This window comes from Pongo abelii, chromosome 2 (genome assembly GCF_028885655.2).
Source record: "Pongo abelii isolate AG06213 chromosome 2, NHGRI_mPonAbe1-v2.0_pri, whole genome shotgun sequence".
NCBI classification, from domain to species: domain Eukaryota; kingdom Metazoa; phylum Chordata; class Mammalia; order Primates; family Hominidae; genus Pongo; species Pongo abelii.
The window spans coordinates 37,422,919-37,442,805 of record NC_085928.1 but is presented as its reverse complement, the minus strand read 5'-3'; the positions used below and the strand labels follow the sequence as shown (position 1 = coordinate 37,442,805).

The following is a 19,887-nucleotide window of genomic DNA, read 5'->3' as shown; positions in this document are numbered from 1 at the left end:
TTCAGAATCAATTCTATGTGGTCACATAAGATAGTCAAAGTTATCCCATGCAGTTCTGTTACTACTTCCCCATGTCCCAGAGCTACCTGAGAGCAGAGATGTAAGCTCATATATATATATATATATATATATATTTTTTTTTTTTTTTTTTTGCTGTCCCGAAGGAAATAATAAAGCTTCTCAAAGAAGGCTTAAAACATCTTTTTAATGAATTTGGTTTTTCCTTTGGAAATAACAAAGAGTTTTAAACTCATCAGAGCTGGCTGGAGTCAGGATACTCCACCTCACAGCTTGAAGTGATAAAATGCCTGGCTCTGTGTCACGCAGGCAGGAGGTTGCTTCCTAGCCCTTCCTATCATGGCTGCTTATATTGAGGGGGAAAAAATTAAATTCCCTGAGAGTAAAACGTCAATCATCTTTCCCAATCTTGCTGCGTAACTCATCCCAAATGAAATATCCTGCCAAGACAAATACAAATTACTGGGATATGATAGCTGAAAAGAGGCAATGAAAGAAATGATATCATGGAGTCACATGAAAGGTTAAGCATGACAGCCAAGAGGGCAGGAGACAATGTATGCTTCCTAGGAAACCATTCACAACAAAGAATGAGGATTGTTCTAGAAGAGGATGAAAGAGCAATTCTATCCCACTGTTTTGCCTGTGAGGTACAGCAGATCTACCTTTCCTACACAATATTGACTGGATTTAAGAGACAAAGATGAAGAGAACTTAGGGAGAGGCACAATTCGGTACATAAATTACACAGTACTAAGCCAATTGATTATTTGGGGGAAAAATACATAGCCTAATCAATATAGAACCTTACTATATACCATAGTTAAATAAAATTCACAGAATTATTATAAAATCAAACCACTTATTAAACTAAAAGTAAGGAAAGAAATATTTATCTGCTCTCTGGAGAGGGAGGGTCTTTCTAAAATATAATGCAATTGAGGACACCACAATGGAAAAGTCTAATAATTTGGTTAAGGAAATTTCATGAGTTGTCTATTTCAAAAATGTCTATGAGCAAACTTAAGCGATAACAAATGTGAGAAAAATATTTCTAGATAGTATCATCAACAGGTCAATATTTCTTTAATGTATACAGTCTTAGACTATATAGTTCTAAAAAGAACCCATGAAACGCCCAACAAACAAAGAACTGCAAGAGAACATCATTAAATGGAAAATACAACTGGCTAATAAACAAGTGAAGAAACTACTGCTATATCAGCAATCAGAGAAATAAAAATTAAGATAACAATTATAAGCTATTACATTAGCCAAAAATTTAGTGATGAAAATATATAAAGTTGGCAATCAGGGTACTATAGCAACATAAACTGATACATTGCTGCCAAGTTTATAAATTAGTACCACTTTTCGGGAAAGAAATCTGACCATAGTATTAGGAAGGCTTAAAAATGTTAAAACTCTAAACTGTTAATTCCTCTTCTAAGTATCTATTTTGAGGAAATGTTTAGCATTGTGAACAAAGCTTTATCACAAGTGTTCATAAACCTATCATAAGTGTTCACTATAACATCACCCACAATTTAAAAACAATTAGAAGTAACTTAAATGCCTACAAATTGGAAACTTATAATCATGCATTTAGATCATACAGCACACAGCAATTAAAATTATGTTTATGAAGAGCATTTGATGATATGAAATATGTTCACAACCTATTTTGACCAAGTGAAAACAGCAAGATAGAAAATTGCAAATATAGTATGATTTTAATTTGTAATGAAAACATGCTTAGAAAACAAAAGATGTTCTAAAGTTTTACCAGACTATTAATGGTTTTATACTACCCTTATAGGTAGTTTTGTTATGGGTAACCTTGTTAATGCTTCTTTTCCCACTTAACATTCTAAATATTTAAGTATTAGACAATTAGAAAAGCAGCAAAACCTAAAAACAAAAAACCATCCAAACAGACAAGTTAAAAAAAAGAGAGCGAGAAAAAAAAACAGGCCTAGGAATTTACCTACAATGTCTTTTTTGTATTAATATCTAAAATACATCGAAATATTTTCCTAGCAATTATAACAATCTCATAATTATTATAATTTCACAATGAACACACTTTTTTTCCATTTCAAACCACATGAACAACATTTGCCTTAGACAGATTAATTTTTAATCAGTTCTACTTTATCTAAGACTATTTTCTGTCACCAAAACCAATCTTCCTTTTTTTTTTTTTTTTGTTTTTAATCCCAGTGAAATATATACTACTATTTTTTTTCCAGACTGGGCCACATGATCCATGGGGCTATTCCGTGGACTCCTTAATTAGACATAAAAAGATGTTCAGCCACACACCTCAAGCACACATCTCAGAGAGGAAAATTCCACCCACAAATAATCTTTGCACGTTCATTTGACTGTAGGATACTTCCAGTATCTAGGGACCAAAGTCAGCACCAAATTCCCTTCTCACCGGCCTGCCTCCTCTGTCTGCCCAGTTAATATAATGTCCTTTGTTACTCTTAATGGCAAAAGCTGCAATTATTTTGGCACCAAACTAATTACTGGGTATGAGATTTGAAATGCGAACATGTCTGTGGCAGCTCTAACAGTGACTGACAGTCATCCCAGGTTGGGTGGTATATACTTGACATGATGCTTCCTGAGAATAGATTTTGCAAAGTGGAAGGAAAGAGAGCATGAGAAACCGAGTGGCTGAAGTGAGAGAGAAAAGGATGTTTTTAGATTCGTGGGGAAATGCCTGGTTCATAAAATACAAACATTGTCTGAACTGAACAGAGGCTGGGCATTTTACAAAATCAAACTGGTTGCTCCATCATTGTGAAAAAGACTGGCTCTTTTAAGTAGGGTATGATAGAAAATAGAAAGGAAAGGTTTGAGCTGTAGCAATGTACATAAAGCATGTATCAATTTGCTCTTGAAACATTATATTAAAAAGCAATCGACAGAAGATAATATGTATAACCTTGAAATACCCAGAATACTGAAATATTAGAATAAGCTACATTGAATCTCAGAATTTTAGAACTTCAAACAAATCAGAGATGATTTGAAATCATGCTTTTACTTAGTATTAAGAAAAAGAAACTAATTCCTAAAACTAAGTACTTTCTCCACTGTTTCACAGCAATCAGTTAATCTAATTTCAGTATCTTATAATAAGACTATTTCCTTAACAATGCAGATACAATTTTTAAAAAACATTCTTGAAAATAAACTGTTACATACCACTGTGTGGTCTTGGTCATAGGTACTTTGGATTTTCCCATTTACTTTTTTACCTGATGAAACAAGGGAAAAATTGCATTATTTTTATTCTCCTTGCTCCTAAGTCAACTCTAGCTAATCATTATGAAGACAACTACAACTCGTCCTCTAAGTTGGATGTATAATTTTAATTACTATCATTTTAAACACTGATGCCAATGAAGTTTTAATGACGGGATGACTGGAAGAAAGCTCAAGGTTCCCGAAAGTCTTTTTATGGGCATCTCTACTGGTCTAGCTTTCCATTCTGAACATTGGTACATGTTATTGTTTTTCTGGTTCTGTTGGTGTTTGCGGGTAGGGATTGATTTTAAACTACTATAATACAATAGCCAATGACATCAATGGAGGCATCAAATATTTATTACTTATTTTAAAAATCACTTTTAACTAAAGATTCTGAAATATCAATGCTCAATATATACTGTTTGCTTCTATATTTTTGTAAATACTAGAGCTTAGGAATTAGCTTATTTCATATTATACAATGAATAACATAATCAAAAATTAGGTAACTAAGAAAAAATTATAAAAGCTTACTGAAACAAATATTTCTAGGTACTTACTTCCAACAACAGTCTTGTGATTGAAAATCTTACTCCAAATTCCACCTTCCACATTGTCTTTCACTCCAAATTCATAAACTGTGTTGGGCTTTAGGTTTTCCACAATTGTTTCAGTGGCTGGACAGATTTGAAAAATCCACTTCTTTTCTTTATCCTTTTCTCGATAGCGAATTGTATAAAATCTGTCAAATAACCAGAATATAATGCTTTAAAATCACAGGGGGATTCAGAATGTTATTTCAAGTTTCTTACTTCATCACAGATTTCAACCAACTTGGGATACTATTTAATATTGGCTTCTCTTCCGATTTTTAAAAAATTTGCAGAGAACATGAAAAAAAAAATCAGCTCAACATGTGCTTAGGTTTTTAATTTCTCATTGCAAGTTGAAGTCTTTGCAGCAGCACAGTTTTGGCCCGATGGAATTCCAGAATTCTCGTTTTATTATTTGCTGCTTTGCAAGATGAAAGTTGGAAAACACTAGAAAAAACATAGATATTACACTATGTATAATATTCTATTATACATAGGGTAGAACATAGGTGCCATTTTATAATTAGTATGGTAGTTTCATAGTTGTATGAGTTTAAGCTTTTTCATCCATGGAGGATATGTTAGAGGTAATATCATTCAATTTTGTAAAAAAAAGAACCTAAGACTAAGATGTATTCAGTACTGCATTTTAAGGTTGAGCTGTTTTTATTATTAAAAAGAAGACCAATAGCCAAGTTAAGAGTAAAATAAAAAAAGTTAATGCCAATTCAATATCACTGTTACGTATTTACTTAGGCCTTCATAATGCTCATATATACATAAATATACACATATATATGTGTAAAATAATCCCTATGACTATTTTTTGAACCTAGGTTTTACATATATTACCTGGTTTAATTGTCATGAAAACATCTTAACTGGTAGAAATTATTAATCTCATTTTACAAATGTGAAAATGGAGTTTCAGAACATTCACTTAACTTGCTCAATCTCACCCGGCTACTGACTTTTACCAGTGGCAGTGGCAGAATCGAAATACAAAGAAAGACTCCTCCGGCTCTACTTTAAACAGCCTCTGTAAGTGGGGCAGCAGATCATGTACAGTATACTACTATATACAGTAATGGGGGGCAGCAGATCAAGTACAGTATACTACTATATACAGTAATGAGAGTGAATGGGAGAACTACATGTATCAATGTGGATAGATTTTAGAAACAAAATATCAAATAAAAACAATAAATTACAGATTGGTGCATATAGTTTCCTATCATTTACATAAATATTCAGACATATGAAATATGTTACCAAATATTATTCCTGGCACTGAAAAGGGATAATACTGAAAAGATACAACATTTCTAATAGTGCTTTAACTCCCAGTGAGCAGGTGAGGAGAAAAATAGGATTTCAGGTGGGGTCAATGGGTAAACTTCATCTGCTTTTTATTTTTAAATAAACACGAAGTTAATAGAATGAAATAGTAGCTGCCACGTTATGATGATGGAAACATATGCATTGGGTAAACTATTTTTGGGTCTTTTTTATATCTTAACATTTTCCTCAAAAGTTTAGTACCTTTCCTCCACTCCTCACATCGGCAAAATTAAATGGAGTAAGATTAAGGTTACTTGCTTTTATTTAAAGCTTTAAAAAATCAGGAATTTTGCTCATTCTGAAAACATTTATTAAGCATTCTCTAAGTGTCAAGCCTAAGCTCTTGGTGATGCAAAACAATCCCAGTATCTAGAGATGAGTATCAAAACTGGCTACCTAATTTGTGGGGCTCGATATGAAATGGACATGTAGACCCTGTTCCAAAGTTATTAGGAATCTTAAGACAGCAACAGCAGAGCATTAAACCAAATTTGGGCTCTTCTAAGTTGGGGATCTGATGCACAGGTAGCATACCCATGAAGTCAGCAGGGGGTTTATAGTTTAATAAATAGAGAGAGAGACGAGATGCATTTGTATATTCAGCCTACTTTCTTACTAGGCACAAACCACTGAAAGGCTTGCCATCATTGATTAGCTTGCTCCTTTCTAGTGAAAGCTGTGCTCAGGGCTCCATTCCCCAATCCAAAGTAGCAGAAAACAGAATGAGTGAAGGAGGCTGTTCCAGCCTAAACACTAACTGCTACTGGAAACAAGTGTTATATTATTGAATTGTAATAGAATGTAATAGAAATCCTTTGTGTCCTGTGAGTCAAAATATCAGTGATTTATGAAATGCATTTCTTGACAAGTATGCTGCATGAAATTTTTGTTGTTATTTTTTCCTCATCCTGGCTCTTAGAGAAATGTTGAGAAGCTAAAATCAGACCAGATGGGCCACCAAAATTATGCATCTCTAGTAGATACATTTTTGAGGACTTAATTGCTTTCATGAGGCAGGAGTCCTGTTGCTAACAGAACTACCGAAGGTCAGATCCAAGGCTTTGCAGTCAACTTGATCTCATATAACCTTCTTATAAATAAATGAGACAGAAATGTTTTGTTCTTTAAAAAGAACCCTAAACTTCACCATGGTTTAAAAATCCAGAGTGTAAATCTTTTCCATTTTGATCACAAAGCTTTGAAATACCCTCTCATCCCAAGTTTTTCAGGAAAATAAAGGCTTAGGCATTTTGCCCTTCTTCTAGTTAGGTTTGTCCTTTTCAACACCGTCTCAGTTGATACTTGTATATTATAGGCAAATTCCAATTTTGTTTTATGGCACTATCATTTTTTAAGCAGAGAGATTAGGCCACTTAACTATACTTAAAGTGGTGAAGTAAATTTTCATTGATTTTAAAACAAAATACAGGTCTCATGATAATAAATAGTTCTTTATAACCCAGTACATAGTAGGTGCTCCATAAATACTTGTGTAATGAATATGTGGTGCTCTAAGGGTCATTTAAAAATTAGAATATAATATCACTAAATAACCAATTATTCAATTCCCAAGACATACTGATTTAAGCCATTAGGTCTACAATCATATTTTGCAACACATCATTGCATAATGCACCATTCCTACAAAACCAATGCAAACTGAAGCCGAACACAATAAATTTGTGCATTATACATTTGCAAAGGGCTTATTTTTATTTACCTATTTCAGTTTATCCATAAAATAAACTCTGAGCAGAGAAAGAATTATCGTACAAGAAGAAGAGAGCCCAAGAAGTGTCTAAGCCCTGATAATCAGTGACAGACCCAGGCAAATGCCAATTTCTGACTCCTAATCTAATGCCTTTTGTACTGCACTGGACTCATTCAACCGTGGTGCTAGGCAAAAGATATGGAAAAAGACGGAAAAATGAACCAGAACGGAAGAAAAACAAAAGTCATCAGCATTTCACATTATTGAAGGCTTTTTAGTTTTTGTTTTAATGTGGATTTACCATAACATCGTCACCGTCTTCTGTCAAAGGTTAGTGGACACTTTTTCTGTGAATGATTAAAATTGAGCCCAAGTACACAAAGAGGCAACAAGTCTATTAAAAATACAGGTAGCAGTCTATGAATGCCATCAGACTAGACTTCTAGAAAGTCTGCCTCCAGCAATTTGGATTTTAAGAACAAGAGCATCTCATATCCTAATTAAGAGGTAAGAAACTGTTGAAGGTAGGATTTGGTTCAACTGGCATCATTCTGTGCTTGGGCCACCTGAGTAGTCTCAGTGCTGCCAATGACTGTTGTTATAGCATTGGAAAATCCACAGCTCCTCAAAATGTAGCAGAAAGGCAGGTAGTAGCTTGACTAGGATTTTAATCAGCTGCAAACTAGTAGCATGATCTTGGGAGGGGGGCATCTCTCCACCCTCTTAAGCATCAGTTTCTCAGAGGGGGACTGGACTCCACTATCTTTTAGATCCTTTCTGTTTCTAAAATTTATTCCAGCAACATATTGGATATTCTATTCTAACAAAGTACCTGAGACAGAAGTAGAAACTCCATAAACTGAATTTATGATGTAACTGGTAGTGAATTACACTAAGTGAAGAAATTGAACACCAAACTAAGCTTAGTCCTTCTACGAACTACCCCAGCTTAATGTACGTGGTTGACTATCTTTTGGGTTTTCCATACTTTCTTCAGGAATGCTTTTATTTCTATGTGATTAACTACTTTTACATTTCCTAAAACATCTATTTCCCACATTTTTGACCCTTCATGTCAAAGAACACTTCCTGACACTGTCTTTGTCAGTGTTGCTTCTTGCTTTACTGAGACTGTAACTACTGAGAAAACTTCTGCCGTCATCCCCTTCCTCTAAAGGGTCTCTCTTCCCCTTCATTCTCTCTTTGTCCCACTCTGATTTCAAGGGAAAAAGTATTCTCATCTTCTCAAAGAGAAGCTTCTCAATAATTGTATTCCACTTCCTTATTCCACCAGATCTCCAACCTTTCTCTTGATTCTTTACGGACCTTCCCGAGTCTAAAAGTTGTTTAAATATCTTTCATTCTACTCCAACAAAATTAAAACTAGTACTTTTCTCTTAAACTTGCCACTATATTTTAACACGAAATTTCTTAATAATCTGTCTTCTCCCACTTTCTTACCACTCAAAATGTCTATATTTCTTTGCAATCTGGTGGCTGACCTCTTTATTATAGTAAAACCTTATGATCAAATTACTTAATCCTCTGTGAATTTCCTAACTAACTTAAAATCTACTCTTCATTTTCTTTTCCAAATCTGTTTCTCTTGTGATCCCCATTTCTGGTGACGTCAGAGTCCTTTTTCCCCTCATGTCCAATCAGTTGTCAAATCCAAGTGTGTTTTCTTACATGAATTCTCTTCCACTTGCCTCTCCACTATTCCAAGGTGGCATGTGAGCCCCAGTTTAGGTCCTTAATATCTTTGGACTCATGATAATTTTCAAACTGGTCAACTATTTCTTTTTCTTTTTTTTTTTTTGTTGACCACAAAATCCACTTTTATTTGGTAGTTTTTATATCTATGGCCAAATAGAAAGTAATGGGTTGACACAGTAATCTAGAGTTTACCTCTGAACAAAAGTAACGTGAGTCTGTCTAACCATATTTTCCTAACTCAACAGTAGGATCATGATAAGGCAAATGCAAGTTATTTTTACCATGATTCTCAAATGTGAATTGAATTCTGACTCATCACAAACTGGTCAACCATTTCTAAGATCTCCTTTCTTTGTATAGTATCACCCACTGGTGGCTGGTTTACGTACAACAAAAGAAATGTTTCTACTGATATTAGTGCTATCTGAAATGGAATGGCTTGCCTGAAGTTGGCAATTATAACATAAAGTAAATAATATCAAAGCAATGAGAAGGCTAGCAGCAGACAGTATAATTTTGAGTGTTCACTGAATGCTAGACACTGCATTAACCATTTTACATGTGTCATCTTACTAAATTTTGACAACCCTATGATATTACTTACCCCCTTTTGCAGATAAGAAAACCAAGACTAAAAGCATTTAAGCAACCCATGCAAAGCAACTAAGATGATAATAGAGCAGAGTTTTGAACTCGGGTAAGTCAGTGTGACCAGAATTTGTATCTTCAACGTCCATGCTATGATGCCATCCTTGGAGATGCTCACTGTGGACTCTGGATGGGAGATGTTGCAAAGAAGCTTCAAGAGCTGAATAGACTGGCTGAATGATTTTTAAAGCCTCTTCTTGACATCCCACTTGCATATTCACTTATATGTTGAGAACTACTATTATAAAATGCAATGCCGGGTTCTGTGTGAGATGGAAGCAAGTGGTACTCTGCAGAGTTTCAAAAGTGAGCTTGCACTCTAATGAAGGAGGTAGACATGCATATGTGTATGACGGAAGAAGGCAGAATGGAAAGCACACAGCACAGAGGTGGGGCTGGGTGTGGCACTATCCAGCCTGAAGCTGAGAAATGGACAGGCTGCATTTTAAATCCCATTCCAGTGATGTGGTTTACTTCAGGATATACTACCCAGGCCTCTGGAAAGCAGAGTGGATTGGATTTACACCTCATTTCATGAGCATGACTCAGATATGTGTTGAGGTATATTCCTTGAGAGATTCTATGACTTATTTTCCTAGACAGTGGGGAGCTGGTGGCAATTCCTTAGTAGGTAAATAAAGTTGAGCAGTAATGAAGGAAGCTAGAATTACCAGCGTGGAAGAATAAGTCACAGAGAAATTGGAGGGAGGCATCTCAAGGTATACTCCAGATGTGAGATAACAAGGAAAGGAATCACACACACACATAAAAACCAGAACAGATTAAAGTTATAGTTCTAAGAAAGAATTGATGAAACCAGACTCCTTATAGGATATGGGTACCAAAGAAAGCGAAAAAAGTTAAAACTGAGTTTTCAAAAATGAGAATAAAGTGATGGGAAAAGTATTCTTTTAATAGTGTAGAAAGTATGAATTTAGTCTGAGTGTGAGGTGCCAATCACAGTTACCTGGTTATTGTGATGAAAATATTCCATGGACAACTGAAAACATATTCTTAGTAATTTGAAAATGGGCCCAGGTCAGAGATTCAACCCTGGAAGTCATTTACATACTTGCCACTTCTGTTCTCTGTAGAACAGCAACAAAAGCAATTTCTGAGAGCTTTTAAAAACGCAGATTCTCAGGCTCCTTCTCAGGCCTACTATATCAGAATCTGCATTTTAATAAGGTTCCCTACATGACTTGCATGCACAAAGTTTGAGAAGCACTGTTGTGTATAGAGGGGATTGTTAAAGACTAGACATAGATAAGAAGGGTGCTGCAGGTAAGAGATTCAAGGATAGAACATGATTCCATATTTAGGAGATATAATAAGGAGCGAGTAAAGGAGAAAAGGAAAGGTATGATGGTTAATATTGAGTGTCAACTTGATTGGACTGAAGGAAGCCAAGTATTGATCCTAGGTATGTCTTTGAGGGTGTTGCCAAAAGAGATGAACATTTGAGTCAGTGGACTGGGAGAGGCAGACCCACCCTCCATCTGGGTGGGCACCATCTAATCAGCTGACAGCATAGCTAGGATAAAGCAGGCAGAAGAAATTGGAAGGACTAGACTGTCTGAGTCTTCCAGCTTCCGTCTTTCCCCTGTGCTGGATTTTTCCTCCCCTCAAACATCAGACTTCAAGTCTTCAGCTTTTGGATTCTTGGACTTACGACAGTGGTTTGCCAGGGTCTCTTGGGTCTTCAGCCACAGACTGAAAGCTGCACTGTCAGCTTCCCTACTTTTGAGGTTTTGGAACGCGGACTGGCTTCCTTGCTCCTCAGCTTGCAGACAGCCTGTTATGAAACCTCAACTTGTGATTCTGTGAGTCAATACTCCTTAATAAACTCCCCTTCATGTATATACATCTATCCTATTAATCCTGTTCCTCTAGGAAACCCTAATACAAATGGTTAAAGGGGCAAGAGGAAAATCTAAATAAAAATGTCAAAGAAAGAGTTTAAGAATAGGTTAAGAAGGATAAGGACTGAGAAAACTCTACTGGGTTTAGTAACTAATTGGTCATTAGTGACCACCAAGAGACATTTCAGTGGAACAGTGGAAAAGGGATGGAAACTAGTGAGAAGGGATGAGGACTGGGTGGATGGTGCAGAATTCAGAATGTGGGAGCCATAACTCTGAAAAGTTTGGAAAATAAAAGAGACTGAAAAGTAGCTTAGAATATATAACAGGATCAACAGAAGGCTTTGTTTTCAGGGAGAGAAACTTTGAGCATGCTTGCCAGCAGGAGGCAGGGCACCATTGCCTGTGAAAGGGCAAATGGCAGAGAGAGGGGATCACTGGGGAAGCAAAGGCTTAGACGACATGGGAAAAGATGGGATCATGAGCACTGTCTGAAGTCAGAATTGTGTTTCTTGGAAAGAAGAGAAGAGAGGTAAAGATAAATTCAGGATGAGGAAAGAGTGAGTTGATAAAGGACAGTCTAGATTTCCTCAGTACTGTGGAAGGTAGAATAGATTGGGGGAAGAAAACAGCAGGGAATGTAGCCAGGATGCTGTTGCCAGAATCCAGGGTAAGGTGGGGCATGCTTGGATTGGGAACATTAGTGTGAAATGGAGAAGGAGAAGACACAGATGCCGATATAGGACATCTCAAAAGAAAAAAGAATGTATCTTGGGGCCTTCATAAACGATAGTAGGTGAAAAATAGAAAATAAATGAAGTTTCAAATTAGAGCGAATGGGACAATGATACTACTTTAGAAAGCAATACAGTGACAAGTGAGGTGATATTTCAAGAGAAAAAGTCTGAGTTTAATCTTGTCATGTTGAGTTTGAGGTAATGGTAACACATAAAAGTAAGAATGTTGACATTTCACTGGTTATTTCATTCAGCATGTATTTACTTGGGGCCTGCTATGTTCCTGATGCTCTTCGGGAGACCGGGAAATAACGGTGGGCAAGATACATGGGGTCCCTGCCCTCACCGAGCTTAAAACTTACATGGCAAGACAGACAGGTAACAAGGCACTGGGGTCAATCAGGTGAGAACTCAGACACTGAAAATACTGGCTTCTTACAAACTTGGGGGCGGAAAAAAGGCAAGAGAGTCTGCTCTGGACTGGCCAAAAAGGAGAGCCTTTATTCTACATTAAGAGTAAATAAACACGGCCGGGAGCGGTGGCTCACGCCTGTAATCCCAGCACTTTGGGAGGCCGAGGCAGGCGGATCACGAGGTCAGGAGATCGAGAACATCCTGGCTAACACAGTGAAACCCCGTCTGTACTAAAAATCCAAAAAGTTAGCTAGGCATGGTGGCGGGCGCCTGTAGTCCCAGCTACTCAGGAGGCTGAGGCAGGAGAATGGTGTGAACCCGGAAGGCGGAGCTTGCAGTGAGCCAAGATCACGCGGCTGTACTCCAGCCTGGGCGACAGAGCAGGACTCCGTCTCAAAAAAAAAAAAAAAAAAAAAAAAAAGAAACCCACAAGATGAGAATGTTAGAAAATGCGAAAGTGATTTCTAAACTATTCATAAAGCTTTAATACGTTGGCAAAAGAGTGAGAACTAAAGCAATCTTGAAATCTTTAACAAGTTGGAAACATGAGAAAGAAAAAATAAGCTATTAATGGTGAAATAAATTTGGGTTAAAAACATTTGACTCTTCATCAGGGCCAATTTGAAAGCTTTCTTTCAAATTGAGGCTCTATTGAAGACAAATGTGTACACTCTTCCATTCAAAGCCCATTAAGAATAAAAACTGTAAATGAAGCACATCTGCTCTCCAATGTGAAATCAGAAAAGAATCTTAAAGCATGGGAGACCCATAAATACCCTAAGCAAATATGTATAGAAACATGCACCACAAAGGATAAAGTGACATTTCATTGATACTTCCAAGCTAAAAACAAAACAAAACAAAAACTATGAGGGTTTTCTAACTGGAAACTTACCACCTAAGAGCTTTGATATACAAAGTCCATAGTCAAAATATAAAAACAAATTCACTAAGTTATTTGTACAGGATAAATGAGGCTGCACAAACCAATGTAAATCATTTTTTTTAAAAATCAGAGACTGTACAGAGGGAACCAAATATCAATGAATTAAAATGATACCAATTGGTGTTCCTGTAGCAAGCCAAGTGCATTCAGATTGCAATGGTTTTGTAAAAAGATATTCCTGAAGAAAAACTTCAGCTGTATTAATCTTCCAATTTTCAGGAAATAACCATCATTTTTAGTTATTATTGCTTATGCTAGCCTACTGGATTAGTCTAAATTCTAAAAAAATTCTGCATGAACATATGAGGGTAGATTTCTCCAAGTCTAGTCTGCTTCTAGTTACACTAATTTGTAGTTCTGGCAGATTTATTTGGATGCTTCTAATATGTACAGTATTTCCAGGCTTTTAAATCGGGACTATTATTTTTTTCCTCAAACATCACAAAGACTTTAAATGTCAGTTTATTAACTATGCTAAGGAAGCATGGGGAAATGAAATTTACAAGTATTCCAAATACTCCTTTTTAGTCATTACTGTTTAATTCTTCCCTTCAACTCATGTCCTAATGGTTCCCTACTTTGGGCAGGAATATCTTGCTTGTCATTATTGTATCTTTCAAAAGACTTTATTCAAAATGAAATTATCGATTTTGAATATTGTGATTTGATGTGCATAATTCCATCTATTTGATAAGAGTAGAGCCAGGTTATGTGTGCAAGGGGGTGAGGGTGAGGGTGAGATCCATGCATGGTCTGAGTAGCTTGGGCCTTAGAGTCAACAGCCTGGGTTAGAATCCTAGCTCCCATTAGGTCATCTGTCCTAACTTTCTCTATATTCATTATCTCAGGGTGCTGTCAAACCATGGCAACATCTATTAGTTAGAATCAGTCATCAGATAGATTCTTTTACAGAAGAGTCAGTAGGACAAAGTGAAATTGCAGGAGAGGCTTGAGGGCGGGAGGAAGAAATTACTCTAAATTATGCTACACAAGTTTGCCAGGTTACTGAACCTATTGAAACAAGTAGTCCTACAGATTTATCAAGCAAGTTGAGTAACCCTTAAAATCAGGTTGCATTTTGCTGTAAGACTACCAAATTTCCTTTCTTCCTTCCTCTCTTCTCCCTTTCTCTCTCCATAACTTTATCAAGATAATTTTTAAAAAGAAAAAGAGCAATCCATAAATGTTTATTTTCTCCGCATTAGTACCCCAGATCGATCCATTAGGAACTGGAATTATCACAAGAATCCATGTTCTTTTGGGTCCATTTTCCAAACAAAATAAGTCATGGGATTAGTGGTGGGTGAAATAAAAAGTATTTCAGATTCTTTGCAACATTTCAAAATTATTTTTCAAAAAATTGGGTTTTGGAAATATCTTCTACATGTTTTTCCAAGTATTCATCCCTTGAGAACCATGGGCATATGAAGGAAAATTTGATTTTTTTCTTGAGTCTAGATTTCCCAATGTCAGATGAAAGGTAATTTTGAGAACTTATAAACACTTTTAAAATTCCTTCATTTTAGTTTGATTTGGACAAATAAAAATAAATAAAACACTACAAAAAACATAAACATGGCCAAAAAGCATATTAAGAAATATGCAACAGCCTTAGTGTAAGGGAAATGCATATCAAAACTGTAATGAAAAACTACTACACTAGAATGGCTAAAATGAAAAATGCTGACAACACAAAATGCTGCTTTAGAATGTGGAGCAATCAGAGCTCTCCTACATTGCTTGTGGGAATGTAGATGGAAAAATTAGGCAAACAAAAAATAATCAAATATACATCTTCCTATAACTCAGAAATTCCACTTATGTTTAAGAGAAATTAAAATGTATGTCCACCAAAATCTTACGCAAAAATGTTTATACAGTCTGTATTCATATAAATAAAAAAAATATAATTCACGTGCTCATTAGCAAGAGAATAAACTTTTGAATATTCACATAATAGACTATCACTCAGGAGTACAAAAAAGGAATGAATTATTGATATCTGCAATGTCATGAATGAATCTCAATGCTCAGTGAAAGAAGACAGTCAAAAAACCCATACTATATGACTCCATTTATGTGGAATTCTGGAGTAGGAAAAACTAATCTATGGTGATAGAAATCAAATCAATGGTTGTTTCTGGAGGAAAGTACTTTCTAGAGTGATAAAATTTTTCTATTTCCTGATGGGTATTGGATACATGGTTATAGGCATTTGTCATAACTCAAACTGTACACTAATATTTATGCATTTTTACTGTGTTTAAATTATACCTCAATAAATCTTTTTCATTCAAAAAGGGAATAAGAAAACTTCTGAAATGTAAAAATCCCTTTGAATGTATTTAAAATAGAAAACTTTAAAAATAAAATGCCTTGATTGAAGCTTGAAAATTTTGAACGCTTTTCCAGATGCAAGTTTCTGAGTTTTGAAGCTAATATAGTAAATATTTATAAGCAAACATCATTTTATTACCAACCTAGAAGTATGGTTCAGCATGTAGCACAGGGCCTAGTACATATCCATCCAATGCATCTAAATACATGCATCAAATGGTTGGATGGATAAATGGCAGTAGTTTAAAAATATACTTAGATTTTTCCCATTTGTTCTTCCAAAGAAAATGGTAGCTTCATTTCCAACTTGCTTTTCCTCTGCTTATATCTCTGCCTGTGTGTCTCTCCTCAGTTTTCTAAGCCAGTGATTCTTAAACTTCAGTGGGCATCAAAACCACCTGGAAGGCTTGTGAAAACGCAAACGGTTGGGCCCCACCTTGAGAGTTTCTAACTCAGTGAGTCTGAGGGGGACCTGAGAATTTACCTTTTGACAAATTCAAGACATGGTGATACTGCTTGCTTTGGGAACCACACTTTGAGAAGTATGACTTAAGCACTTCAATTGTGAGATCAAAGATCCATCCCTTTCCAATCAACTTTCCAACTTTTAATTGTCTTTCCTAACTGCCTTTGGCCCCGTCTTCTGAGTTTCTAATTGCACTTATTACTGATACCACCCATTTGCTATGCTATTTGACTCATACTTCCTGTATAATAGTTTATGATTTTTGAAAAAAATTACATGTATGTGTTTTCTATTCAGGTAGATAACCTTCTCAAGGGCAGGGCCCCTTTGTTCCCCTCACACCTAGAACAGGCTGTACAGCTAAGAGGTGTTAAGTCAATGCTAATAGTCCTGATACTTACATATTCTTCTAAAGCATGTACAGATGCTATTAAAAGCAAGTGCTAATATTACCTGTCATTGGGACAGTGACTTGGCAATGTCCAGTCATGGTGTGGGTTGATGAGGAAACCCCAGGACAGGAAGACCGAGCTTGGTGTCAGAGTGCCAACCACCAGCTGGAGAGGTTTGCGAGAACGAGTTTTACCTGTGGAGGTGGCATACAGGTTAATTCAGGAGACATTTAGTAAGTTGCCATGATTTGGGTAAAATGCATTAAAGATGACTTGGCAAGATGATGAAAAATGTGAAAACATCAAGTTCCTTTCCTTTTCTATAGTCCACATTATTACTAATTTTTGCCCATTAATTTAAATGTGAATCAAATACCTTTTTCAGATTTGTGTCTATGCGTGTGTGCATATGCATATATGCATACACATGTATATGTATTTTGTACATGTACACATATTAACAATATCCAGCTGTACCTAGTTTTATTTTCTTGTGGGTCAGGGAAGGACACGGAGGTCTTAGCTGTGATGAATGAAATAAACAAACGCACATACACACACTTAATTTCTTTTACAGATAAAATGCAAGTATGTTTATTTTTTTCCCAGGACTGTGAATGAGTGTGAAATAACATCTAAGACAAGAAAAGAAACCTTATTATCTAGATTGTAGGTTACAATTTTTTTAACCTGTTTAGAAGTGTAAAATCTCTTGATGTTATTGTAGAAAGTATATATTTTACAATGAGTACCTAAATGGAGAAGGCAAACACATTTTTTAACAATGCTGGAAGAGTAGGAGTAACACAGGAAGCACAGTTGTTCTGATGGTGCCAACTGGATCTGAATAATGCCAAGAGTTATACTAATAAATCACTGGAGATTGTGTTCAAGTACACAGGAGCAGGCACTTGCACTTTCAAAATTATCTGAAACTGCAGAAGTAGGGCAGCGAAAAACAGGAAGAACCTTAACCATGAAAACCAATGCTGACTCATTAAAAATAATTAGAGTAAATAAGATAAAAATCCGATAGAAAGCCTAATAAAACTATATAGAATATAAAACATACATGCTTTGTATTGCTGTTGAATTCCCTCTTTTATTTCATGAGACTATGAATGTTGTATTTGCTCTAGAAAGAACTTGTGCTATCTAATGAAGTGGGAGCCAAATGGCAGAATGGCCTGCCACCTCTATTAAGGTAGGTAGGAGAGTGCCCCCTGCATGAGCCTATTGGCGGTCATCTGAATCAAATGCTCTTGAAAATTGTGTCAGGCTTGTTTCTTTTGTTAAATTTAAGTTCTGTAAGTTGTTATTCAAGCAAGAACCCTTCTTAGCACAGAATACACCTAACCTAGTGGTGGCAAATTGCCTCATTATAGGATTGTTGACTTTTAAAGATGTTTGAAATAATTTTCAATGATAGTTATCATTTACATGGTTGGAAACACGGGTTTATTCTTCTCTGTAACTTTTGCAGACCCAGCTGTAATTGTGCCCCCTATGATGGTGATTTAAATTGTCATGTATGAGCTCCAATGAGGGCAGATTAGAATCTGCAGTGAAGGCAGGGAACACTTATAGTTTGAACAAGCCCTGGGATGATTCCGATCTTCCCTTTTCAATTCCTGAGCTGATTTTCACTAATGTGATGCAACGATCTCATTCACTTTGCAGATGAAAAATAAGGCACAGAGAAGTTTCAAGATTGTCCAAAGTCACACTAAGAGCAAAGTCAAAACTCAAGTCCTGGGTCTCCTCAATCACAACCTAGTTTTATTTTTATGATATCACTGTTTTGGCTCTTAATGTATATTTCATCTCTAAATGCCATTTAGAGATGAAAGACATATTTTTCAAGTAAGGAACCTAAGGCTTGTATGACCAAGGGAAACTAATGGTCTCCCAATTATTTGTATGACCAAATAACTATTTCACTAAGGTTGAATCCTAATATAAAAATCATTAAATAATTACAATTTATGTGGCAGATACAAATATAGAATGAATGGAAGCTAATCCCTTAGTCATTACATTATTCCTAAATGCAGATAACAAAAACAAAATTATACCCGCTATCCAAAAAGAAAGGTGGGGTGTTATATCCTGAGCAAGATGAAGCAATTTCCTGAGCTGGTCATAAAGTAAACAATAATTTCTAAGGCTAGTGTCATAGAATCCTCAAAATAAAATGAAGTTATAAAGTGCTAAGGCATAATCATTCTCTTGACATTCCTTACATAATTTTGTATATTTGTACTATGATCATATTTTTATCAAGAAACAGTTCAGTGAGTATTCATCTGAAAACAGATTCCACGGAATCACACTGATGTTTCTTGAGTTTGTGGCTCAATATTTTTGAAGTACAGTCTTGAAATATTGAGAGTACATCTATTTTCAAGTATGTGGAAAACTGTGTGGACAACTCTCACTAACAAGTTGTAAGGAGTGATTGGAATTTCCCTTTTGCTTTGGGATAATCTATGAGGCCAGGAAAAAGAATTCGTATTTTTCAAAATGCTTAACCATTCAATGCTGCTCTTAAAAGAAGTGGAAATCAGCAGAAAGAGGGGAGGGAATTGTGGCAACTGATTTCTGATTTAAGCTATTTAGTATAATTGAATAGCTGAGTGCTCTTTCTCCCATTTTATTCCTCTAGAAAAATATAGCAAACAAACAAAAAGATCCTTTTATTGTATGGTATCCAGTGTACCATAAAAGATGAACATGCTTTGGAAATAATTACTTGGAGATCATTCACATTAGAAAAATAAAAGCAGGCCGGGCGCGGTGGCTCATGCCTGTAATCCCAGCACTTTGGGAGGCTGAGGGGGGTGGATCATGAGGTCAGGAGATCGAGACTGTCCTGGCTAACACGGTGAAACCCCGCCTCTACTAAAAAAATACAAAAAATTAGCCAGGCGTGGTGGTGGGTGCCTGTAGTCCCAGCTACTTGAGAGGCTGAGGCAGGAGAATGGCGTGAACCTGGGAGGCGGAGCTTGCAGAGCGAGACTCCGTCTCAAAAAAAAAAAAAAAGAAAGAAAAGCAAAATTTTGTGATCAACTCTATATAGAGTTAGGAAGATGCAACATCAGATAGAAAAAGCATGTTCACAGCTTCTTCCTTGTAGCAATGGTCAGCTATATTATTTGATCTGAGAAGAAGTTTTGGTAGTGAAATTAGACGACATAGAATTTTAATCTTTAGTTATGTAGAAAGTTTCTACTTACTTATTTATATATCCACTTTCCTGTTGCAAGTCTTCCTAGACCTGGAAACATGAGTGTTGCTATTATTTTTATTTTATGGAAGAAATCCTTCCTTTATTGAATTGAAGAGGTTTAGAAGGGATAGATAAGGAGTAAATAAAACCTACGTGCTGATCTATTTAACACACATACACGAGTTATCCTTTTAAAATGTAAACAGTCTCCTT

The 19,887-nt window shown here is 35.9% G+C and overlaps 1 protein-coding gene and 1 long non-coding RNA gene across 51 annotated transcripts in view; one reads left to right on the top strand and one right to left on the bottom strand.

Annotated features, from left to right (window-relative positions):
• ABI3BP (ABI family member 3 binding protein) overlaps nucleotides 1–19,887 on the bottom strand; it is a 255,427-nt gene that overhangs the window by 134,091 nt on the left and 101,449 nt on the right. For all 50 annotated transcript variants that reach the window (XM_024245145.3, XM_024245155.3, XM_063721849.1 and 47 more), the window contains exons 4-6: nucleotides 16,507–16,639; nucleotides 3,843–4,024; nucleotides 3,238–3,290 (exon numbers count right to left, since the gene is read on the bottom strand). In XM_024245145.3, the coding sequence (XP_024100913.3) occupies nucleotides 3,238–3,290; nucleotides 3,843–4,024; nucleotides 16,507–16,639 (368 nt within the window). The remainder of the gene's footprint in view (nucleotides 1–3,237; nucleotides 3,291–3,842; nucleotides 4,025–16,506; nucleotides 16,640–19,887) is intronic.
• Nucleotides 633–12,287, top strand: LOC129058494 (uncharacterized). The gene is made up of 3 exons (XR_008523626.2): nucleotides 633–752; nucleotides 9,260–9,340; nucleotides 12,145–12,287. It is a non-coding gene; the product is annotated as an uncharacterized LOC129058494 (long non-coding RNA).